Raw genomic sequence first — 26,627 nt, forward strand, 5'->3', positions numbered from 1 at the left:
CAGGACGTATGTGTCTGTGACTGATAGCACTCTCGTGCATGAGTTGAAAAGGGACCCTTACTGGGTCTTACTTTTTTAATGAGTATATCCCCATAGATACTGTACCTGGCTGTGCAAGGGATGTCTTTGTGGAACACATGTTTGTGTTGCAATTTCCAAGAAGGTAAAAGAATATAGGCATCCATTAAAGAATAGCTAGTGTGTGTGTTTAGAATATTGATGCCCCCAGCTTCACGGTTTTGACTTTCACTATAAGTAAGAGTTCTGTGTTAGTGCTTTCTTCCTAAACATGCCGGGAGCTGCTCCTTCCCTGAGTGGGGGAACCTGCTGCAATGATTTCAGGGCAGCAGAGCTTAAGTGCAGTCTGCACGGCAGAGTGGGGGATTGGGTCTGTTTCCACGTGGCCCAGGCATAGGTCCCAACTCACCCATTTTCATAGCTTGTCCATTCATTGTCTCATCTGTAAAAATGAGATCGCAACACCCAGCTAGCATGGACATGGGTTTTAAATGAATGAACGAAGCATGCAAAAGGTTAGGACACTCTCTGGAACAGAATACGCATTCAATAAATATGAAGTATTTTTATTACTATGAATATTACCTAAATGATGTTGACAGGAGGAAGGAGGGTTCATGAACGCTTCCCCTAAGAAGCCCATGAAAAGAGGGAGCCATGAAGGTTATTGTACTTTAATGGATGTGAAGTTATTCTGACTCGTGGGTCACATGTAAATCAGTACATTTCCAGACTTAAGGATATATTTTAGGGATGACCCAAAATAGGGGCAACAATCTCAAATACCTGTGGGAGTTAGGCAGGAGAAGAACGTGAGTGAGGCTGCGTGCGGGCAGTGAAGGGCAGCCGGGGCTGTGGAGAACTACACGAGCATGTTGCCCTTCCTCCGCAGGACGGTCTACAGCACCAGCCTCTCAAGGTGCTGGCCACACAGGACCAGCCCGGTCAGGAGTGCAGGCCCGGAGAGGCCACGATCTCTGAGCCTTCTAGGACTCGCAAATCCAGTTATGTGAAATTAAGACATGAAATGTGTGGTGATTTAGACAATTTTTTAAACACTGGAAGTGGTTTAAAACAACACATCCGCAGGTCCGATTCGATCCATTTGTCACCTCTGGGGAAAATAGCAATAAGTGAAATTCAACAGACAAGAAATAATTTAATTAATTAACTAATCATGGAATTCCTGTCACTGTAAAACAATTCTGTGCATTTTTACGACTCTCCTCTGGGTCAGTGAACAGGACTTTTGGGGCCTGTTCCCATTCGTAGGTCCTCAGCACCGACATATAAAGTCTCTCTCCTTCAATATTGTATCGAACAGCTGTTGTCCCTGACAGGCAGCTCAGGAAAAAACTCAGCTGCAAAGGCAGATTGTGGTTCCGTTTCTTACCGTCCCATCCGCGCCTTCATTTGAAAGAAGTTCAGAACAGTGAGCTTTTAAAATGTCTAGTCTACAGGGTGCTTTAAAGACTATTATGAGAAATTAGACTGTGCCTTTTTTTGTCTTTAGGTGCATAATTAGAAATTTAGAAATGGCTCAATATAAGGTAGGTTAGGGAGGTAGACATACACACAGGATAGATACTGTTATTACTAGACAATTCTTTGCATATGATATAAATGTATATTAAATGAGTGGTCCTTATTTTTACCTTGTCCTCAGATTTCGAGGTCATCCTAAAAGTGTACTTTCAAGAGAGTTTCTGCCTAGACCGTAGCTAAGAAACAAAGAATTGTCAAATATCCACTCTTTTATATTCTGAGCATTGATTCTTATCAGAGTGGGGGGTGGAGACAAGAATATGGCTTCACACATCCTTGGTACCCAATCTGACCAGCTGTCGGAGCTAAAAGGAGAAAGAAGTGGGAAAGAGTGTAGGAATACCAACCTCATAACTCTTAAGTAATAACCACATAGTGTTCCATGATATTTCTAAAAGAAGACCAGGAACATTATTTTATGTACACTCTAGAAAATTCATGGCAAAATAGAGGCTGATTTTCTGGAAGGGTGAAATCTGGCGTCCGTGTCTCTTCCACCAACCGGGTCGTCAAGGGGATATCTTCAATACCAAACCATGTGGCTACTCTTCCAGGTTAGATTTTCCAGTGTGTAACAGAGGTGACTGCTGCCTATCGAACCTCAGTTTTATTGCCATCTCCTTGGAAGAAGGGTTCTTAAAGTGTTTGCACTATTAAATTTTTTCTTTCTTTACAAGTAGCAGATCTCATTCCTTCACTCAAAGACTCTGAGTACCTGGTCTTACCAAAACACCAAACTGAATTCAGGAGAAGACAGGAAAGCAGTTGGTTTTTTGTTTGTTTGTTTGTTTGTTTAGGATGATCCACAGCCAATGGGAAGCTACAGAACACAGTTCCTCTAGGCAAAATGACGGGTTTACAGAGTTTGGCTGCAAAGTCCCTGGCACATTTTGGCAAATGGAGATAGTATATGTGTTCAAATTCCTCTTTCTACATAGGCCATCGCAAGTCACCTATGCTGCTAAAATTATTTTTAACTCTGCTTCCACACAAGCCAGAACTCTCAAAACAGGAGCTAAATTCAAATTTACCAGCATTGGAATTGATAGATTGAGCTAAGCCTACTACTGCTTAACAAAAGGATAAGAGACCAAACAACCCTTCTCTAACTCAATTTCTCCTTCTCTAACTCAATTTCTCCTTTACAGTAAACTGCTCAGTTATTTTCTCTATGTAACCTGGTAATTTTTCCTCTGCATTTTTCAAAAAGAGCTTCTTGAAAAGAATATATCCCAATGCAACATACTACCAAACAAGTCACCTTGCTCTTTTCTGTTTAATTAGTCCTTTGATTTTAGCCCCGCTGCAGACTTCATTATCCCAAGCTTTAGCCGTATCATTGATATGGTAGATGAAAACTTAGTGGAAGATTCTAGACATCAGGCGATCCACAGGTTGGAAGGAGGAGAGTAGAGAGCAGAAACTTCTTAAATTTTTATTAGAAAAAAAGATTTGACAAGGCCAGTCAGAGAAACTTCTTTGGTAGTACTAGCTACCTTTGTCAAGTTAGATGCATGGTAGGAAGGCAATCTTTTAATATTAAACTATGAAGCAAAGCAAATAAGAATGCAAACGAATGCACTGAAGAGTATTTTTGAGGTTTCAGATCAATATTAACATGGTTGAATCCTAGGTATTGGAGAAAACATCAAACTTAGAATGAAAATCCTGTGTGTACCTTGGCAGATCCATTCCCAAAGGCAAAAGGAAACTCATCCCCTCCAACACATATATTAGCTGTCTGTTTTTTTCAATTTTATTGGAACATAATTGACATAAGACATCATATTAGTTTAAGGTGTGCAACATAATGACTTGGTATTTGTATGAACTGCAAGATGATTACCATATAAGTTTAGTTAAGACCCATCAATCATCTTTATAGTCCATTTTTCTCTTGCAATGAAAACTTTTAATATCTACTCCCTGAGTAAACTTTCAAATAAATGATACAATATTGTTGGCTGTAGTCAGCATGGTATACATTACATCCCTAGAACTTCTTCATCTTGTAAATGAAAATTTGTACCTTTTGGCAGTCTTACCCATTTCCCCTGCCACCTACGACCCACCGATAGCAACCACCAATTTGGTCTCTCTTTCTATGAGTTCACTTTCTTTTCTAGATTTCTCATATAAGCGGGATCATACGGTGTTTGCCTTTCTCTGTCTGATTTATTCCACTTAGCGTAATGTCTACCAAGGTCCCTCCCTATTGTTACAAATAGCCACTTTCTATGGCTGAATCATATTTTATTGTATATAACCCTATAGCTCCCTGCTCGTAGGTTTTTCTCTCTTCAGTTATAACCTCTCAAACATCGCCAGCTAAATCTTTCTAAAAGCAGGCCTTGCATCATCTCCTGCTGCTCAAGGGCTTAAGATAGTTCCCATGCCCTGCAATATCAAACCAGCATTTTTGTGCCAGTACTCAAGATCTAGTTATCCAGTTTTGATTTTAAAATTATTTGGGATTTGTTCAGTAAGAGATCAAGAATGTATCAAGGGCTCTCCCATGGATGGGGGCCTGGTCAGTAGTGCCTGCGGGATGGCTTTCAGAGCTGGTTATGATCCAGGATTGAGAATGACCTTCATAGGCACAGTCGGTGCAGCTCCTGGTTTAGGCTAGAAAAACTGAACTTATAGATTGGGAAGGTTAAGATGCGTAGAGAAACCAGTCTAGTTAGAAAAGTGTCAGTTAACTTGGGGAAATAAAAACAGTTTAGTTACCAGAAATCTCAGTAATGAAAAGGGTTTGGTAGATTACGGTCTAACTGCTTTCCCCACAGTCTGGCAATTGATTCACTTTAAAGCAACTGATTTCACTTACCCTCTGCAAGGCATTGCGATATTTATGCCTTTTTATTTCATATACATTTTTCTCATTTAATGTTTTCAAAGAGCCTTTTGGGTTGGGACAAGCATCATTGCCATTTTTTCCATGAGGAGGGGGTATTATCTGAGAGAGACTGTGACTTGTCTGAAGCCAGAGGCCTGATCAGCAGTGGAGTCTGAAGTGAGGTATTGGCTTCCCCAATGTTAGTATAGTGAGAACCGTGCTCCCAGCTCTGCAAAGACAGATGTCTGGACATCATAGACCTTTGCTGTGTTTGCCATTGTATCCACTAACCAATAGGACTCAGCACAGTCACACAGAGGTCTCCAATCAACCACTGGCCTGCCATTGACCCTTCAATGTCACCATAATAGACTTTTCAGCAGGTAATTCCAGAAGAGCGTTTGTGCTTTTTGCAATTGTTTTTCCTTAGTTCATAGAGCTCTAATTTTTCTAGGTATTATTTCTCTGTACTTTGTCTTTTAAATATTGTGGGAGGTGGAAATGTGTGTGAAGGAGAGCAGGGGTGTGTACGTGAGAACTGGATCATAAATTAATCAAGATATTTGTGTGAAATGAGGTCACCAAGTTACAGCACCATCTGATGGAGAGCTTAGACTCACCTGTGCGGTTAGACGCTGAGTTTGAGGTTCCTTGGTCAGGTCTGCTGTTAGGAGTGAACGGAACCGCACTGCTGGGTCGCCCAGCTCCAGGAGGCACCCAGAGTTCTATTCCAGATGAATCTTGACAGTTTCCCACTAAAATGCCTCCTCATCTTTGGAGGAGACATTTTATGCTGTGAAAACTCTGTTAACTATTTCCTGGTGTTAATGTTTCGAAGCTAAACTTGGTCTTTGGACATATCTGTGATTCCCCCTGCACTTTGAAACATGTAGCATTTTCTGACACTCAAAGGGACATAGTGGGGGTGTTTACAAGATAAGGAAAAGTTAGGTTTGAAAAGTTTAAACGATGCCACTGAAGAACATACAAACTATAGTAAATGCATACATGTAAATGAATTATCATGCTGTTAGTAGGAGATGGGGGGGCTGAATGAATTACAACAAGTAAATGAGAAATTTCAATGTGCAAATTAGAAAGGATTGAAAAAAGATAATAACTAATAGTCACTGCTTTTGGAGAGAAAAATAAATGCTACTTCCTGTTTTAGTAGACTCAAAATATGAAATTGGTTGTTTTCAATATTTTACTTGACGTTCAACAGCAAAAATGATACCTACCTAGCACTGAGCTATTGATACACACCAGGGCTCTAGTGGATCATTTTCATGTCAGTAATCTCATCTTGTCTTGACAATAACCCATGGGTTTGAATTCAGTTGTAACATTTTAACATGTTTTTTAATCATATACAGAAACTCTCTCTTGTAGTTACAATTTGAAATAGTTTATAAAATGCTAAATTGTGAGTTAAAGAAAGTCAAAGAATGAAGAAGTTAATATGGACTATTACTATCAAGAGGTTCCTGCCCTGGCTGATGTAGCTCAGTGGATTGAGTGTGGGCCTGCAAACCAGACAATCATGGAAATTCCAAGTTAGGGCACATGCCTGGGTTGCAGGCCGTTTCCCTGTAGGCCAGTTCCCAGCAGGGGAGGCACGAAAGGCAACCATACATTGATGTTTCTCTCCCTCTCTCCTTCCCTTCCCCTCTAAAGATAAATAAATAAAATCTTTTAAAAAAAGAGAGAGAGATTCCTAACAGGAACTTGACAGATTAATAAATTAGAAACTATGTATATTATTATATCTCACAGTCTTTTTCTTATTGGTACAATGAATCTTAGAGCAATGTCTAAATGTCTAAAAAGGTAGATTTCTCTTCAGACAAAATTTTGGTAATCTTTATCAACAACAGAATAGTATATCTATAACCAATTCATTCTGGTAGCCAAACTCTGATTTTTCTATAAAAAATGGAGCACCATTCATTTACCCATCTATGTGTGCCTACATCCTTGCAGTTAAGGATTAATTGAGCACTTAACACATGCTAAGTAGGACAACTGAATGCCATTTCTTCTTTCAAGGTACCCAGCTGACTGGTATCCAGATAGAAATTTTTCTTTGGTTAAATTAGATCTTTGTTGATTTTGTTCAGATCACATCAGATGATTGGTTCTAAATTTATAGTCCTTTGTGCACATTTACTTGAATGAGATTCAAGTATCCAAATGGGGAGAACAATCACTTTCCTATTTCATAGCTAAGAGCAGTAGCAGCACAGAAACTCTTAGCTGGTGGGGAGATAATAGATATTCTTTGGTCACTGCTCCATCAGCAGCGTTCTGCCTGGGAGCTAGCCACGCCAGTCATCCTTTTCATTTTAGATGCAGTTCTGAAAGAGATTCCCTTTTTATGACTGTCATTTCCTTTCGAAATGGTTGATTGTATTCTTTAGAATCTAGGTTACTTTTTATACCAATTCTCTGGGGACTCAGGCAGAACAAAATGCTCCTGACAGAAAAGTGCCAGCTTAGCTGGCTTCACCGAACTCTTTCTGAATGAATTGAGAACTTTTAGTGCCAGCTCAGTGGGCACCTGAAGCACCTAATACCTTCCAGGTGCAGGCGAAAAGCCCACCCAAGCGTAGCATCCCGGAGACCGAAAGAAGAGTCATTCATTCACAAATCCCACTTTGCAGCAAGAATAAAGATAAGATAGCATCGTAACTCTCGGTATCTTCATTACACTGCTCTCTTGGAGGCTTGTGTCCATCTTCCTTACAGGGGGGAGTTTATGAGAGAAGCTGCAGAGCATCCTGTGTGAGATGACACTTCGGAGGTGGACAGGCAAAGGCTCAAAGCCTGGTTCTGCTGTTTACTGGTTGATGGGAGCAGATAGCTTCACCTCTCAGTACCCCTAATTCTCTATCTGAAAAGCTGTGATAATAATACTCTTCCTTTAGGGTTATTTAATGTGCATACAATGTCTGGTTATTTACAAATGCCCCTAGGTTATCAGTTCAAGGTGGTGGTGGTATCAGTGTGTGGTGGAGTATGTCTAATGAGGTCATAGGTGGACTCTGAGGGATTCGGGCATGAAATGAAGTCCTTCCAAAAATAAGGCAAACACTCATGAAGGAATTACCATAAAATGAAAATATTTTATAAAAATGACAACTGCTGTTACCACTTATTCAAGAAGGGAGGGGTTTAATATGGGCTGCTGATATTGTCTCGTATACATGGGTATTGAATCTGGGCCTCAAAAGTTAATCTGTGAGAAAAGACATTTGTTGACTGCAGCATTTTTCCACACAGTGGAATGCATTTGAGAACCGGGCAAAGCTGGGATATGAACCTAGGCTCTCACTTAACTTTAAGTCTGTGGTCCAGAGCTTTCGTTTGTACTTCCTACCAATGCTCCTTACAGTTTCCCTTTAGTTATTGCTCTGAGCCTCCCAGTCATGTGTCTGAACATGTCTAACTCCTTCTTCATCCAAAAAAGTATCCAATTGTGGTAATGGCTATCCCTGAGGAAATCCAGGGGGTGATATTAGATTGCAAAAGCATCGTCTAATAAGACCCAAGAAGACTTCTTGACCAAAGCATTTTTTAAAAAATACTTGTGGAATGGTTCTTCTGGACAAGTCACTTGTCACTTTATCCTGTAGGATACAGATTCTTTTCAATAATATAAAAATTATTCAGTAATTCTAAGTGAACTTGCAAAAATGTTTGCTTCTTGGGTAATCATTATAGTGACTGAAATGGTAGGTGCTTCTTGTAGGTTTACTGCTCAATAACTACCAAACTTGAGAATTGTATTGAAGGAAGAAGCACTTAAAATACATTGTTTTTTTTTCTTTAGTATAAGAACATGTGTGCCTTATCATCAGTCAGGTAAGCAAGATCTAATTTAAATATTGGAGGCAAAGCTGTGGCAAAAATTTTTCTATTTCTTACCTTAAGGTGTTCTGTGGGACTTTTTAATACACAGTAGTATTCTTTGGTTCCTTCCTTGCTTTCTAGTATGACAAGTTATTCTTTCTATGTTGCCCCAAACTGGGAATGACTTATTTTTCTAAATAGCTGTGGTTCTTTTTAGTAGGGAATGATAAGGGACTACAATCTAGGCAACAGGGGTGTTTATTGTCACAGGGTACATCATTTCTGAGGTGTTTTTAATGGACAGATCTAGGAAATATATACTCTTTTCAAGATAAAATACTCCATTTTTCTTTCTTTCTGTAGTTCTTTCCTACCATAATGAAAATCCCAATTCTCAATGTTTCTGACAGCTTACAAACCAAAATAGAAATAAAAGTAACCTGATGATCATAAGATTAAGAGATAATTTAAAGCATTTCATAGTGTTTGTCATATGATGGTTTAACTCAGTAGACTCTGGTTATCATTTATCATCATCATCAATAATCTAATAAAGGGATGTGTGTTCCCCTGCCACCTGATACCCCAAGAGAAGTCATGTGACTTCAGACACTGTGTGTGTGTGTGTGTGTGTGTGTGTGTGTGTGTACCTGTCTGCCTCCATCTGTGTGTGTGAAGCACCTCAGTTTCTCTGGGCTGCTGTAACAATACTATAGACTCTACGAATTGTGAATGACAGACATTCATTTCTAATGGCTCTGGAGGTAGAAGTCCAAGTTGAAGACACCAGCAGACTCAATGTCTGATGAGAGCCCACTTCCTGGTTCACAGATAGCCACCTTCTTTCTGTGTCCCCACAGGGTGGAAGGGGTGGGGGGGTTCCTGGTGTCTCCTGTAAGGGCACTAATTCCAGCCTAAGGGACCCATGTTCATGACATGATTAATCTCCCAACATCCAACCTCCAAATGTCATCACACTGGAGATTCAATGTTAATATGAGAACTTGTAAGGACACAGACATTCCATCTGTAGCAAGACATGGCCTTGTGGTCTCAAAGGATATTTCATTTCAAACCCAGCTAATTTAAAACAATAAAGCAAATTGGAGTCTTACTGAAGTTTACCAGTATTGTTATGCAAAGTTCCTAAAATATGCATTATATTGTCAGCATTGCATGCTAGTGATGAAGTGGAAAATGGCATGGGCAAGACAACATATTATAGCCTGTCCTTTAAAAATTGTCTTTCTGAATTTTGAGTACATATTTTTCCCCAGTATATCAAATTTAAAATCCTTAACAGTTTGGACTAGGTATGCCTAGATATGCTAGAAGAAAAAAAACACATAATAGTGCCCTAGATTTTCATTACTAAACATCAAAATAAAACTGCCACCCATAGATACTTCAGGAGGCAAAACTGTCTCCGTGTAATTCTATATTCTAATCAAGACTCTTTGGATACAAAGAAAAAGCCCACTTAAGCTAGTGCAATGAAGGACCCTGACAGGTCTACCTTTAACTTCATGACCATGAACTTCAGGTAAGCATTTTTAGTTGGGGTGACACTGGTTAACAGGTAAGCATTTAATGTTAGTGGAAGTGATGTACTTGTTTGGTCCATTCATTCTTCCTTTCCCCTGAACAACCACTTCATGCCTTCCCCCTTGCCTTCTTATGTTCTCAGCATCTCCTGCCAGATTCCTACTCTTGGCTAATGACCTTGCTTCCCACCTCACTGAGCAAACTGAATCATCATAAGAGAACTTAGAACATTCCCACCACCACACCCAGCGTCCACACCCACACATCAGCCTTTCCCCTGCTGTTCCCATGCTCCCATCTAAATATACCTCCTGCATCCTGCCCACTCAAAAGGATGACTCTTGCAGTTCACCCTCTCTTCCCCACATCACCAGTTTCTAGTCTTTGGTTGATTACTCCCATCAATAGCACGTGAATGCTCTTATGATTTCTTCCAACTCTAGAGAAACAAACCAACAAACCCTGCTAGCTATCATACTACTTCTTTTCCCTCTTCTGTAGCAAACTTTCTTTAGTCACCTCTTTTCTCATGTTATCCTTAAAACCATGCCAGTATGCCTCTCCATTCCACGATGCCACCAAAGCTGGATTTGTTGTGCCTGACAGTGACCTTCAGATTGCTAACTCAAGTGGGCACTCTTCAGTTCTCAGCTTGTGCCCTGTGTTACAGCAGGATCATTTGACCCTGTTGATTATTCCCTTCTCCTTATTGTTTTCTTCCTTTGATTGTATTTACCATACTCTTTCTAGCTTTTCTTCTTATCTTACTTACAAAATTTTTCTCTGCCTCCTTTGCAGTTTTTTTCTCTTCAACCTGGATTCTTAATACAAGAGTACACCAGAACTCAGCTTTTGGATTTCTTCCTTCGACTAGCTCATCAGTTTCATGGCTTTCAACATCATAAATATGCTGATTATACCCAAATATTTATCTCCAATCCAGACTTCTCTCCCAAACACCAGACTTCATATATTCAATTGTACGTCTTGAACTGAGCTTACATTCTTGCCAGAATCTGTAATGTGTGAGCCCTTCACATCTCATTTGATGTCAACTCCATCCTTCTGTTTATTCAGGACAGAAACCTTACGAGGTAATAGTCTGCTCTCTTTATTTCACTTCCTACATGAAATCCTATTAGCTGAGACTTCAGAATATTTCTAAAATCCCACCACCCTTCACCATCTCCTTTGCTTCCACCATGATGTAAGGTCCCCATCATCTCTTACTTAAATTACTACTGAAGTCTTCTTGTTACCGAACAAGAGGAGGTCCGAGGGAGGGGCAATACAATATTTGGCCCACCTAGGGATGCCCAAAACTGCTATACAACAGGGGCCCCTCCCAAAAACAGAATACTAAAATCTACTGGGCCCTTCTGTCCGCCGCCAATTGGAAAGACATCTCTTAATGCCAGAGATTTGTGAAAAGGAAACAAAATGTTTATTTAATGCTACTCAGGCCTAATGCCACCACTAAAATATCAAAGTCCTTTAGGGTATACACCTACACCCACACAGCGCTCCCTTCTCCCACTGTCCCAACTCCGGGTACCGTAAATCAGGAAAAGAGCACACGTCTGTGTTGCAGGCCGCTGGCACCGTCAGCTGTGTCACTGTGCAGGATCTCGAGTTAATCCAAAGTACTGTGGTACCCTCTCATGGTCCACTGGCAAGAGTCCTTTGTACCCAGTTCCAGTCAAAGTCTCTCTTGCTTTTTTCAGGCCACGCGGCCAAAGGGGGCACCCAAAGCCGCGTGGGCCTCTTCTACCAAAGCTGCAGGAGTCCGCACTCCACCAAAAGCATGTGGCTTTCTTCTTCACCTGGCTGCAGGGATCTCCATTCTGGCAAAGCTGCGTGGTTTTTCCCTTTCACCTGGGAAAGAGGGGGTCTGCACCCTGCCAAAACCACGTGGCTCCCTCTTTCACCTCCCCAAGAGGGGGGTCCTCACTCTGCTGAAACCGTGTGGCTCTCTCTCCCAGGCCTTCTCACTCAGGAGCGCAGCCCCTCGTTACATCCTGAGTCCTCAAGCCCTTCTCACTCAGGAGTGCAGCCCCTAGTTACATTCTGAGTCCCCTGGTTCCATCCTCAGTCCCTGCTAGTTCCATCTTGAGTCCCTGCTCACTACCTTTCTTCCTGCTCAGGAGTCCAGACTTTAGTTACATCCTCCTGAGTCCCAGTCTTTCACTCAGGAGAGCAGCCCTTAGTTCCCATCTTGAGTCCCCCTAGTTCCATCTTGAGTCCCCAAGCTACTACCTTCTCCCTTCTGCCTGGCTCCAAACTTGGCCACTGCTATTTAACATATCTATGCAACCAGTTAAAGGTTATAGATATGTTAAATAACCATTCCTCCAGAGGTTAGCTCCAAAACTGTTGCTATGCAAAATAGCTCTCAATGGCCCTGGCTCCATTCTTTCTTTCCCGTGGGGGGGGGGGGGGGAGTGAGGACATCTTATATGTCTCTCCAATATTCCTATACACTTTGAATTCTGGACACCTTTCTAAATCTTTTTTTTTGGGGGGCCCCCTGGCTGCACCCTGTATCATTCTGACAGGTTTTCTTTTTTCACACTTTACCAGCCCCCATATTGATCATTGTCAGGTAGAAGCTAGAATAATTTCCTTAATCTCACACCAGACCTCGTTGTTTCTCTGCTAAAAGCCCTTAAAGTAGAAGTTCAATTCCAGACAATAGCCTGCATGATTTCATGACAGACGCCCCCTCCCTCAGTACCTCTCTGACCTCCTCTCCTGTTCCTTCACCTTGTTTATTCTGTTCCATCCACGCTGGGTTGCTTGTCGCCCTTCCAATACACCAGCCGCCATCCCTACTGTGGGCCTTTGCACCACCTCCTTTATCTGCCCGACGGGCAGTTCCACAGACGGGCTCACTACTGAGGTCTCCATCAGTTTTCAGTCTTTGCTCACATGTCAGCTTTGCAATAAGGCCTGCAGTGATCTCTCTGTGTGACATGGCAACCTGGAGGCCTTCCCACAACCCCGCACACTTCTTACCTTGCTCTCCATTTTTGTCCATAGCATAGAAATCATATTGCTTCCTAATGCAGCACATAATTCACCTGTTTGTTATGCTTACTGTCTGTTGTCTGTTTTCTCCTGCTGGAAAGAATGCATTCACAATGAGGAGAAGTGTTTTTTTCATCTTTTTTTTTAAAGCAATGTACCATAAATGCTGAGAACCATGCATGTACATAGTAGGCATTCAATAAATAAGTATAGAATAAAAGTGTAACAAGCAATCTCAGATACATCCCCCAAAATAACATCCCTAGTTATTTGGGAATAACTAGGGTTCCAGAGATATCCAAGATTCTTTGGGTATTGGGACCTAAACTAGGCTTTAGGGATAAGAGTGCTTCTTTGTCCACATCTCTCTCTACCTCCTTCTGATTTTTTTCAGAAGCCCCATGGACCTTCTCTTGTAACATCTTTTCACCCTTATTCTGACTCTGCACATTGACTTTCCCCACTTTCTTACTGCCTGTTACAGCTCTTCGTTCCTAATTCTCTCGTCCCTCTCCAAATAATGGCCTTTTCTTATTCTGGTTTTTAGTTCCATAGGGAAGTTCCATAGGGAAGGGATGTGATTGATCAAGCCTAGAGAAGACATCCAACCAAGTATAATTGGCTCTGGCTGGTGTGGGGGTACAGTCCAGTTTCCCCAGGGGCTGAGGAGAGGAGCAGTTCCCACTGAGGTTGACTTTCATGGGGGCAGAGACCCTGAATTTATCCACAGTAGTCATCCTTCTAAATACGCCACATCCCTGGCATAAATTGTGAAGCTAGAGGAACCAGATTCAGATCTGATAGAATCTCTTAGTTCAAGGTTACTACTTTAAGAAGACTTTAAGTTATGCTGGTGGTTCTCTGTTACAACAAATCTTAAATTATGATGTCAAGTTACCCTATTCAATGATCCTATTTGCTTAAATTTGAATATTTGCAAATTTTAAAAATCTAGCAAAACATCAGTTTTCCTTTGCCTTCATCTGATTCTGTGTGTGTGTGTGTGTGTGTGTGTGTGTGTGTGTGTGTGTGTGTGTTTGGCACTAAACTCTGTTTTAAATTTAAATTCTGTTTTTAAATTTCACTTACTTCATCTCTGCTCCTTTTTATTTTAAAACCATGTATTCATCACGGTGCCTTGTTTTGTTGGTGAAGCTGGAGGACGACAACAAAATAGGGAATAAGAAGCAGAGGAATATGTCAGTAGGTTAATAACAGAAATCTATTTTTTCAGTAAGACACTTTATAAAAGTATCACCTCTGCATAAATCATGACGAACCAAGAGGACCTATTCCTTTATCGTATGAATATTAAATAAACCTCCAAACACTGTCGTACTTAATACACAATGGCAACGCTCCCATCTAAATAAAAAACCGTCAGCTGTCTCCCCATCTGTGAATTTATACAGCCTCGTACTTTGCTGTGGCTTTTGTCCAGTACTTCTTTTTAAAAGTCAGTTATTAATCTGACAGTTTAAATGACATACCTACTAACGATGTTTTTGGTTTATTTCGAACACATGGAGGTAATAAGGCCTATGTTATCTCTTATATCAGCAATTTTCAATCGTTTTCATCTCATGTCACATATAAACTAATCACTACAATTCTGTAGCACACCCAAAAATATATGTTTTGTGCCAACAATGACGGAAATTGCTGTAATTTTGATTCATCCACACTAGACGGCTATTGTTGTATTTTGGCTGTTGTCATTTTTTTTTATGTGACAATCTAAAGGAAAAGAGGTCAGTGCCCCTGGCTAAATAGTCAGGTACTGGTTGTTCTAAAAATTCTCACAAACCAGTGTGCTGTGGCATCCTGGTTGAACTCACTGTCCGACATAGATGTTAATCAGCAGGATCGGGATTTACTTAGTCATTCAAAACCATGTATTTAGCATCTGTCATGTCCAAGCAATGTCCTAGATGTTTTATAGATCCAGGTGAGCTACATAGACACAACCCCGCTTTCCTGCCCTATAGAAATTGACATTTAGTGCCCAGAGAACAACAATAGAGTAAACAAATAGAGACGCCGATTTCTGAGTGATTGACTATAAAGAAAATTAAGGTAAAAATGAAGAGAGCAGCAGTCGTGGGGAATCAGGGCAACAGCACACAGTAAGAAACAGGGGGCCAGGCTTCACAAGGAGGTCACTGAAACCGAGACCTGACCCGGGAGGAAGAGGCACCCGTGTGGGCGTCTGCATGAAGGGGAGCACGGGCGAGTGTGAAGGCCTCGAGACAGAAATGACCTGCCGTTCCTATAAAGAGCAAATCAAAAGCCAGTACAGTTTGGCCGAAAGGTGCAGTCAGGCTCCGAGTTGGATCATGTGACGAGGCTGGTTTGTTTTACGATTAGGCAAAATGAGAAGCCATTGGAAGACGTTGACCAGAGTCTAGACTATTGGGAAACCAGCTCGGCGGCGACAGCAGCTCTGCAGGCTTGGCACGACATGGTCATGGTCCAAGATATGAGTGGTGAGGGATGGAGAGCAGAGCCCACAGAACGTGCTCCGTGGGCGTACGGAAGTGACAAATTTGGACCAAAGTACTTTAGGCCAGAGGAGAGGTCCATTATCTCAGATGTAGACTCCAAGGTTATATAGAGTCCCATAGTCCCCAGGATACCCCACATCTAAGAAAATATAAAGATATGGATGCCCTAGAACATTCTTGAAATTTTAGAGGAATTTTTCAAACTCTAGAGCAGATTCTCTCCACGCATGAATGTGTGAACATATATCAGAATCAGCTGGCACATGTATTAATGTACCTACACAGTTAGACCTCCTGTAGGTAGGGCTCACGAATAGGCATATTTAATAGGTCATGGGGTAAATGGTTGGCTCACTAAAATTTGAGGACGCTGCTAAGGTAAATCACTCTTTAAGTCATAGGGCTATTATATTAAATACCATTTGCTGTGTTGGTAATATTAGATCATTATATTTTCCCCTCTCTGCATAGAAACCATTTGTCATGTAGAACCATAGTTCTATAAGATAATGTGGTTTGGAAACTGCCCTTGAATTTGAAAATCAATTGAGTTGTGTTCCAGTCAGAAAATTACCCTATTATCTTCAATTGTCTAATCCTTAGGGACTAAGGAAATAAGTTTTAGCACTTAAGGTTTTTTGTTTTGCTTTATTAAATCTTTGTGGATAGTGTGCTTTAATGTTGGATGTTGAAGAATATTTAAGTTACTAATATCCAAGCTACTAATAAGAAAGTCGATTTGGATTGGTAGGATCAGCATAAGGCACCGAGTACATCGGACTTATCTGCTGTCAAGTCAAAGGTGTGGCCTTAGTTAGGCATTTGGGCAACTTGTCTTGGACAATGTGGGTTGGAAATATTCAGTGTGCAGATGCAAGAGCTACAACTCAGTAGGCCAAGCAGCAGCTTGCAAAAATCACCTAAGCACCTCCCCATATTGAAAATTACGTTCGCTTTTGGTATCTATTAGTTTGCAATCACTGATGTAATTATTTTTAGGTTAGAATAAGAGCAGCTAGCATGCCTCATTTCCCTAGGCCTTTCTCCTGCTGTTTGCATAAGCCCATAAGCTCACCAAACACAGTTCTGGTCATCCAAGCAATCTGATATCGGCCACCTTCCCACTCCAAGCCATGGCCTCAGATTTAGGAATGCATGCCCTTTGTTCAAATAAGAACTCACAACTGAGTACAGCAAGTCCTCACTTAACGTCATTGATAGGTCCTATAATTTTAAGCAAAGTGACTTATATGGAAATCAGTTTTATCATTGGCTAGTCGATAGAAACAAGAGTTAAGTTCCCATGACATCCAACAACCTAATGACAAAATAACATTGAGTGAAACAACGTTATTCATTGTTTGAAGACCTGCTGTATAGGAGATAGATTTCTTACCAGATAATTTAATTTATCAAATGCTAATAGAGGGTATTATGTAAGCAAAAAGGAAGGGGGCTTATATCTGGAGCTTAAGAGCAGTATGGAAGATTTTCTAATTAGTCAAGACACATGCTAATAGTCCATGTCACAGGCCAGCCATGCTTAAAGGCCAAAAATTCTTCTGCAAGAGCACCCAGCCGACATCCCTAAACACGCACATCCTCAGTCGACCCCATCACAATGCGGAGGCATAAAAGAATGGGCTAAGGGGGAGAAGCCCAGACCGCTTACAACACTGGCCGGCGAGGCCGTCACTTCCTCTGCCACCTCCAATTAGAAAGCAGATGGGTTTGATGGCATTTTGTTACACAGCTGTGCCTACCCCAGGCCATCCAATTGGCCTTGTTAATTTAAACATCTTCTGTTATCACCCTTGAGTTAACAAACTCTTCCCTGTGACCATATCCCCTTGTCACCAGAGAGCATTATTCCACTTGAGCTGTAGGTATCAGCTGCCTCTGGAGGCAACTGTGGCAGATTGGTTTCCAAAATCTATCAGCCCAGAGAAAGGCATTACCCAAGGGCCATGGCCACTCATAAGGTACATTTGCTGGCCTAAGAATGACAATATACATAAAAGTCAGCAACATCAGGAAGTTTCTTTCAGCACAGGGGCCTTTACTTCAATGTAGTAGCTCTTTTCACAGACCGGTCCCAGCGCCACTGCCTTCCTTTTACTGATGCCAAAGGTTGGTGCCTGGGGATTCCACACACCATGATACAGAGGATGCCCAGGTTTATGGTTCTACCACCTCGCAGTTCAGCAAATGTGTCTGTGCACCACTGCACTCCGAAGAGGGGTACCTGGTGGGCCACAGGCAAAAGGTGACCATGGGACAGTTCAACCAGGCAAGCTTGTGGTACAAACAGCACACTTAGTCCTAAGACCTGCATGAAGGAGGAGAAGGGTCACGGAGAAGTCTCAGACCTGGTTCTTCACCCTCCAGAATAGTCTGTGGGCTGAAACCCACTCATCTACAGATCATCTCATGCAAAACTGGCAGTGAGAATGAGGAGCAGAAATGACAGCAAAGTGCACTGGAAACATGAGGAAGGGAAGCAAGAAGGGTCCCAACAGAGTGGGGAGGGCCGGGGATGAGACAGCAGCGTATTGGGAAAGAAGACAGTGGCAACGGGCACCTAAGGTTTGCAGGCATCTGATCGGTGAGAAAAATATCTCAGGTCATGGAAACAACTTGAGCCAAGGCCTGGAGGTCAGAGGATTCCTGGAGTGTGAGCAGAAGGTGGGAGCTTTGGAGGAGGAGGAAATGGGACCGAGGGTGTGGCTGCAAGGGAGACAGAAGTGGGGCTTTAATGCCGCTGAAGGGTTTGCATTTCTTCTGAACCTGAGGGAAGGCCGTCAAGAAGTTCTCCATATTTTCCTTTCTCATTCTGTGTTTTTGTTTGTTTGTTAGGCCTAGAAATGGCAGCAGCAACCCATTTTTAAAATAAATAATAATAGCAGCATGATAGCATAGATTAGAGGAGGGGGAACCGGAAAGGTTCTTGACTAGTCCGTTGAGGAATACAAATAAAAGATGCAGAGATCTAATGCCAGAGTGAAATACTGTTCGTCCTAATGAAGCTAAATATTCACAGAAAAGTGCCATGAATGCAAATTTACCGAAAACCTTTAGACCCCATTTCTCTGTTCTCTGCTATCACTGCCTGATTCACGGTCACAGGTCATAGATTACTAACGAAAACCAGCATCAGAAATATGACATAGTGTCCCTTGTAAGGAAGCAGAACTGGGAGAAGATATTTTGACTTGGGAACTTACAACACCTTTACTCAGAAGCAGCATTGTTTTTCTCTGGCTCAGACTAGGTACCAGACATTCCTCGCCTGACTCCCAGGCCAGGGTCTATTGACTTTTGCTCTGAAAATCATTTGCTTCCTGTGGATGTTCCACGGGCCAACAGCATCCTCACCACCTGGGAGCTTATTAGAACTGCAGAATGTCAGACTCCACCTGCTTAATCAGAGTTTGCATTTTAAAAAGATTACTTTATACACATTAAATTTGAGGACTGCCAATCTATCCCTGTAGCCAAAAGGTCTCTGCGTCTTCTCTGCTACTTCCTGCTCAGGGCTCAGGCATATGGAAAAAGCCTCATCAGGGAGCAGGGAGGATTCCTGGTAACTTAACCCAATCTACTTTATAGGGTTCTAGATAGAGACATGTAAAGAGTTTAAGGCAGTGCCTGACACCCAAGGGCTCTTTACTGGTAGCTGTGATTGTTAGTGTTGTTTGGCAACTCTTGTTTATGATTATTTTGAATCGGTTTCTTTTACTTGGACCACCAACTTCATTACCTCTCCAAACATAAGAGTGGAAGCTTAAGGAATATCATGCAGCTAACCCTGCAGATTTAGCCACCAGACCACCCTGCTTCCATACAGGGACAGCAAACGCTAAGATTTGCATTAAAATTCAAATTAAGAAATGATCTTGAAAGCACAAAATCTGGCATTCTACTTGAGTGTGATTGATTTCCTATTCCCTTACATCATAAGATTTGAATTTGAAAATAGTAATGACACAAAAAATAGCTTGTCTTTGATGCAGGGCGAACACTGGGCCATTACTTGATGGCGTCGTCCTTCCTTCCTAAGATGCCACTAGATAATCATCTGACTTACCCTAGGTCGATTATTCTGAGCTGCTCGAGGTCTAAAAATGATTGGACAGCACAAAAATCGTGTCTAGCAGTCCATCTGAAACACAGAGTGAAGAATAAGATGCAATGAAGGAGCCAGGGCAATCACTCAGAGTGCCTGGAACATTCTCATTGCTGAATTCAAGAGTCGCGGCTGAGAAGCGTGTCTCTTTCTCTTTTGCAAACTCCCTGCAACTTTAATTGGCCATTGACTGTACTCAGTCTGGCACCTTTGCCCAGCACCCGGGCATCTGCCTGAGGTGGAGTGCGCTCTGATGGTGGCTGATAGACTTCCAAGTGGTCACAGAGTCTCATGAAAACGTTTGTCTTCTTCCATTCAGTTGTGCGCTTTCCTGAAATGTCTGTCTGCCCTGCTCCCTTAAAAGGCAATTTTAGTTGTTATTTGCAAATGTTTCGTTCTCTCCTCAAAACTTTTTTAAGAGCAAAGAAATGTTTACTCCACCAAAGAAGCAAGATGTATTTCTGAGGAACAATGAGTCTTCTCAAAGTCTTCCCTGGCTTTTCAGAGAACATTAACTAAATCACCCTAAAATGTGTGAATAACTCTGGCATTTAATGAAATACACCTAGGTAGGCATTTTTTTAAGATTTTATTTATTTATTTTTAGAGATGGGAAGGGAGGGAGAAAGAGAGGGAGAGAAACATCAATGTGCGAGACAGACATCAATCAGTTGTCTCTCATAAGCACCCTGACCTTGGACCAAACCTGCAACTCAGGCATGTGCCTGAGGGGAAATGAACTGGCGACCTTTTGCTTTGCAGAGCGATGCCCAACCAACTGAGCCTCACTGGTCAGGGCTGGGTGGGTATTTTTTACATCCTAAGAAAATGTATCTGGCCAAATGGGTTTGGAAAATTCCAGGGGTGAGTAAAATTAAACAGATTCTTTATCGCGGGATTTCCTAAACTTTGTTAAATGTTTATATTTGACATCGTAACTATAAGAGGAGCCCAAATGTGCACTCACTCCTAGTACATGGACTGTAGAAGTTTTCCCATGAGCCTATCTCACTGGCTTAGTGTTTCCCAGAACATAAATTAAGTTTTACAAGTAGTAACTTAAAACTAACAAAGTAACCACATAAAATTTAAAATACTAATAGAGCAGTAATATACTAAGTTTACAAAGAGGTATTCCATTGAAAAACATTTTTAATTTGCTGTGATAAACATATATAGGGCTGATAATTTGAGATAAGATAGTTCCTAAAATATTGAGTCCATCTATATGACTAATGTGAGTTATCCCAGTTACACTAGCCCAGAATTGTCGGTTGTCACCAGTTGGTTGTGATGACTGAGAATTAACCAGCTAAAACAACTACTGTGTTACTGGATACCTGTTGCTATGTTAGATGCAACGAGAAATAGAAATAGATCATTGCCCTATAACATTCAACAGTTCAGACGAAGAACAAAGTTTAAATAAGGTAACAAGAAAACAGTGTCACTTCAATTTCCCACTTGAACAGAAAAGATGTCACTGATTATTTATTCTGAATGTTCTCATTTGCCATCTCTGTTTAATTTTTTGGTACTAGTTCATATTATTTATACAGTAAGATCCTTCTGAAATGAAGTACTTACTTAGCAGATAACAAAATAAACATGTAGACTGCTATCAAGAGGAAAAAACTTTTTAAAATGCCACGTTATGTAATAAGATAATGTCATCTTGTGAGAACATGTTCAGTGTGTGAATTTTGTTCAAATGGCATTTTTACTCCTTAGATCTTATATACTACACGTTCTTACCAGTATTTGAAAGACAGCATGTCCACCATTCACATCTTATATACATTTAAAAATTTATATATTTACCTGTCCTGATTTGAGGCTTACAACATTTTATGCAGTTTTAATTCCTCCAGGTAAATTTCAATAAATTTGTATTTTGGTTTATTCATAAGCCGTCTGAATTTATCTGGGTTATATTTTTGCTGATTACAATACAATATAATTTAATGACTCAGTTTCTAGAATCCCATGAATAAAATATAAAAGATGAATTTAATTTGCAAGACATTAATGGGGAGCTCCAGTGCATCTCCTCCTTCTGATATCTTTCCAAAGAAATCTAATTATTTTTCACTCACTATTTCTATGAAAACTGTAAAAGTCAGGTCATAAATATTTGCATGTGTTTTATTTTTTTAACCACTTTCAGAGGCTGCTAAGTATTCCTTCAGAGAAGGTTCACAGAAAAAGAAAAGAAAACTAGGTCTGCTTTCAGCTCATCCTACACAGTTATATGAGTTGGCTTTGAACTTGACCATCATGGCACTGTCATGGGTTGTTGGTCTTTCATCTTCAGAAACCAGTGATGCAAAGGCAGGCATTTTCTTTCCATTTGCAACATTCTATACTTGGTTAACTCAAAATGAAGTCAAGAAGATTGGGATTTTTGAGACCAGCAGTAGCCAAGAAGTCTATATAACCACATTGCACTATGGTGTCAGATTCCAGAATCTTAATTATCCAACTCTCAGTTATATTGATCTTTTGTACTATTGATCTTTTTTTGGACTCTATTTCATTTTGTCTGCTTTTGTCTATTATTTCCTTCCTTTTACTCACTTTGGACTTTGTTTTTCTTTCAAGTTCCTTTAAGTGTATATTGTTTGAGATTTTTCTTGTTTCTTAACATAGACCCGTAATGTTCTGAATTTCCCTCTTAGAGCTACTTCCTCTGTGTTCCATAAATTCGGGGTTGTTGTGTTCTCCTTTCCATGTGCTCCAAGGTGTCTTTTGATTTTTTTCTTTGATCTCACTGTTATCCCATTGATTGTCGAGTAATATGTTAGTTAGCCTCCGTGTCTTTGTGTGTTTTTCATCTTTTTCCCTTCTGATTGATTTCTAGTTTCATACCATGATGGTCAGAAAAGATGTTTGATATGAGTTCCATCTTCTTAAATTTAGTGAGACTTGATTTGTGTCCTAAGATGTGGCCTATCCTAGAAAAACGTTCCATGTACCTTTGAAAAGTATGTATATTCTGCTGCTTTGGGGTGAAATGCTCTGAAGATATCAATAAAATCCATTTGACCTACTGTGCAGTTTTAGGCCACTGTCCCCTCGTTGATTTTCTGCCTGGAAGATCTATCCACTGAAGCCCTAAAATCCCTTTTTATGACTGCTTTCCTGTCAATCTCCCTTCATGTCCATCAAGATTTGCTTTACCTACTTAGGTGCTCCTATGTTGGGTGCATCAGTGTCTACAAGGGTTATATCTTCTTGTTGGATTGCTCCCTTTGTCGTTATGTAGTGTCCTCCTTTGACTCTTATTATGAAGTTGACTCTTACTATGAAATTTAGCCAAAGAAACTCGAAACACTAATTCAAAAGAATATGTTATCTAGGTTGATTGTAGAAGCAACTTTCTTTTATTTTGTTATTTTAAACTATTTTATCAAGGGTGGGATCTTCATTGGCTGAAAAGTTTCATAACTGAGAGATGTGTGCAAATAACAAGTGAGAAATGGGATTATGTTTGAGATGAAGCTCCGAACTGGGAGGGTTCCCATGGCCATGGTAGGAAAGTTGCAGTCATAGAAAGAGAGCAGTTGTCCCTTGGGACAGACGCCTCAGTTCTAAGAATTAGGTCGAGACTATATAATGGGGAAAGTCCAGGTTAATGAGCAGTTAGACACTCTTTTCTGAGAATCTGCTTATTACCTGGACTTCCCTTTAAAATCAGTTTTATACGAGGAAAGACAATGTCTAACAAAACAGAAGGCTCTGAACAAAGTCACGCTAATAAAAATTCTGGTTGTATATCATATAATAAAACTCTACAGTTTTGATTATTATATAATTTATGATGTTTTCAACTAAAGAAGGCTTTTCAAAATCATTAGCTATCTTCCAAAAGCCTGTAGTTGCAAAACCAAAAATTCAAGTCTCAACAGCTCTTCCAAAAAATCATATTTCTACATCAGATAAAAATCACGGCTCCTAGAAATGAGCACTGCAGATTTCTAATAAAGTTAAGATGTTGCTGAGCTGTTCTGTGGTTGACATAAATTTTCAATCGAGGGCATCGCAGTTCTTTGAAAAATAATTTGTTTCTACTTTTTTGGAAATGACTCTCTCTCTCTCTTTGGAGGAAATGTGGTTTATTCAAAATCATAAGAGCTAAGAGTCACAGGATTGGCATTCTAGTCCTTATTGTTACGCTAACTAGTCAAATGCCAAAAGGCAAAGAACCTCAGCTGTCTTTTTAATTGGTTCTGATTGCTTTTGACATTGGGGGAGCAATATCTGTCCCATTTCCCATGCTTGCAAAAATTCAACTATTGAGATGCTAAAGTTCTTCAAAGAAATAAATGGGATAAGCAAAGAATGTACGCTGTTGAGGGTGTGAGTGCGTGAGTTTGTATAATTCTAACACATTCACTAGATTCTGTTGCATGCTTCCCTGGACAGCAAGTGCTGTTTGCAATTGAATATGTGTTTATTCATTGCAGTTGTATGTGTGCTTGTTACTTAGGGTATGTGTGCTCATTCTACTCCTCCCCATGGATTGAAAGTGTCATTATAACAGAGGACGGGTCTTTGTTATACAGAGTCCTATCCCCAGGACCAGTGCACTGATGAACATAGTAGGTGCTCAGGAAACAATCACTGAATGAATGGAAGCGTACCACCTAAATGTACTGTGCATTGATAGTGTCCACTCTAAATTTGTACAGTATTTATTCCTTGAAACTGGTGGAATCAATGTGGTTTTGAGGTTTGTTTTGGAGGAGTTTTTTGGAATTCAGATGTGCTACAAGATCCAATTTGGAGACCATGTCCGTGAGTGTTAACAAATTGATGACTCACTTCTTAACCATCAGTTCTCTTCTGACCTGAAACCCAAACATGATGTAATTCAGGTATTTTATATTGCGGGGAGAGTTTGGTAACCTTCAATGCTATACTGATATCTTAAATGATTTTTCTCTTCTTCTGTCTTAAGAGTGTTGTCCGGGGTTATATAGTAATATGATAATGTTTGAAAAAATGAGATTCATAACCACATAAACCTAGGTTCAAGTCCCAATTATGCCACTTCCTTGTTGTAAGACTTACTGCAACCTATTAATTTCTCTAAGCCTTTGATTCCTCTTGTGGGCTTCATTATAATTCCCTCCTGAGTTTGTTGTGAGGATTAAATGTGGCGATAGGCTTGAGGTACTTACCAGGGTACCTAATCTATCACAACAGCCTTTATCTGCATCTATTATCATTCACGTAGTTCATCTTCTAAACTTTATTCTTTCTGTTTTGTTTCTTGTTCGTCTTTTGTTTTGTGTATCTGTCTGTGTGTATATATTTTCTTTTACAGATGGATACACAACTGACGACATTGAGTTTTACTGGCGCGGGGATGACAACGCGGTAACGGGAGTAACAAAGATCGAACTGCCCCAGTTCTCCATCGTGGATTACAAACTTATCACCAAGAAGGTAGTTTTTTCCACAGGTGTGTATCAGCGAAGAGGGTTAGGGCAAAAGAGTCTCCATGGCCTTTTGGAAAAAGGGTTCACTCATTTCAGGACAGGGTCCAGGGAAGGAGGGCCACTCCAGAAGGCTGAGACCTGCTCAGAACCTCAGTTCCCCATGCCCACTGCTCAACTGCGGCCCATTGGGTTATTTTCCGGAGGGCACCCCCCCCCACCCGCCAAGCTGAGCAGCTGAGCTGTGGGTCTCCCATTTGCCAGAGAAGGGACTCTGTTGGAGTCAGAATACAGAAAGAAATGAAGACCTGGGTCAGAGTTGTTTGCCCAGTTTTATGCTTCTCACAGATGTGATTTTAATTCTTTCAAATATACTGGGAATAATCAAGTTGCAGTTCACTCAAGTCTGACCACAGTGAAGCTCTCTGAGAGGGTAGGGAAGGAGAAGCTCCCATTTCCCTCAAAGGGTAGGGTTCCTTTATGTAGTATGACCTCTTGTTTTGGAACTAAAAACCCTTCCGATCCTGAGATTATCCTGATGCCTTCACCATCCTTACTCTTGCAGTACTGAGGTTCCAGATGGTTAAACTTGGTTTCATCAGCACAAATTTTCAGTAAGAAAGCCCAGCAAAGTAGTAATTGGCTACATCATCATTCGGGGGGAAATAATAAGCCCACAGGAATATTCTTCTTTATGTTTTCTCATTAACGTGAATTCCCCATGCAGACATAGCTAATACTACAAACTGGAAATGCTGAGGCACTTCCTGTTGCAAACAACTTCAGACACGAGTTGTATGATTTAGTAAGAATGGAGTGCAGCCCCTTGCTTTAAAAAAAAAAAAAGAACAATAATAACAGAAACTTTTTCTAAGTGCAAAGTGTTTTAAAACCCTGGAACTCTGTAGATATGAGTTCCTACTTCGAATACTCTTACTTTAGTATGAAGACACTTGGTTTGGCCCAAGAAGGCTACCCAGGGCTTTCTTTCAGTCACTTGGAATTTCTTTCCTCACCCCACACACCCTGTTTATCAGTGTGAATTGTTTATGTTCTAAGACTGCATTTTGTTATAAATAGTTTCTACCATGTGAATCTCAGATCGCCACAAAGGACCCAGCTTCAGGAATATGACTTTTTAGTTAAAGCTCCTACAAATATTGCTCAGAAATAGTGATTCTCCACCTCTGAGGGGGTCAGGGATCCCTTTTGAACTTCGGTGGATGCTGTGGTTTTAGAAAAAAATAATGCATCCACATGAAAACCTTCACAAAACTTTTAGGAGTTGCTGTATTACCTAAAGTACAGCCTTTGGCCCCAGATTTAAAATCATCCTGAGACTTTGGATCTTAGCCCTGGCCAGACAGCTCAGTTTGTTAGAGCTACAGCATTATCCCGATATGCGAAGGTTGCAGGTTCAATCCTTGGTCAGGGCACATATAAGAATCAACCAGTTAATGCATAAAACAAGTGGAACATGAAATCTTTCTCTCTCACTTTCTCCCCTCCTTCTCTTCCATCTTTCTCTCTGTCTCTAAAGTAAATTTTAGAAAGAGAGCTATTTTTTAATATAATCGGAGTGTGGCCTTATTCTTAGATGCAAAAAAAAAAACCAACCCAAAACAAAAAACCTTACTGGGAGGATTTGCCAAGAAACAATTGAGGCAAGACATAAGGACTGTCCCAAACTGTCTTGTCATCACAGTTATAGGGAGTGAGTATCTCTGATC

General features: G+C 40.7%; 1 protein-coding gene across 1 annotated transcript in view; it reads left to right on the forward strand.

Moving 5' to 3' along the window:
* Nucleotides 1–26,627, forward strand: part of GABRB2 (gamma-aminobutyric acid type A receptor subunit beta2) — a 240,742-nt gene that overhangs the window by 179,008 nt on the left and 35,107 nt on the right. Inside the window, exon 7 of the mRNA XM_053665953.1 lies at nt 24,786–24,923. Within this exon, the coding sequence (XP_053521928.1) occupies nt 24,786–24,923 (138 nt within the window). The remainder of the gene's footprint in view (nt 1–24,785; nt 24,924–26,627) is intronic.

The sequence above is a fragment of the Artibeus jamaicensis genome, unplaced genomic scaffold (genome assembly GCF_021234435.1).
Source record: "Artibeus jamaicensis isolate MK-2021 breed Jamaican fruit bat unplaced genomic scaffold, CSHL_Jam_final contig_432, whole genome shotgun sequence".
In the NCBI taxonomy this organism is placed as follows: Eukaryota; Metazoa; Chordata; class Mammalia; order Chiroptera; family Phyllostomidae; genus Artibeus; species Artibeus jamaicensis.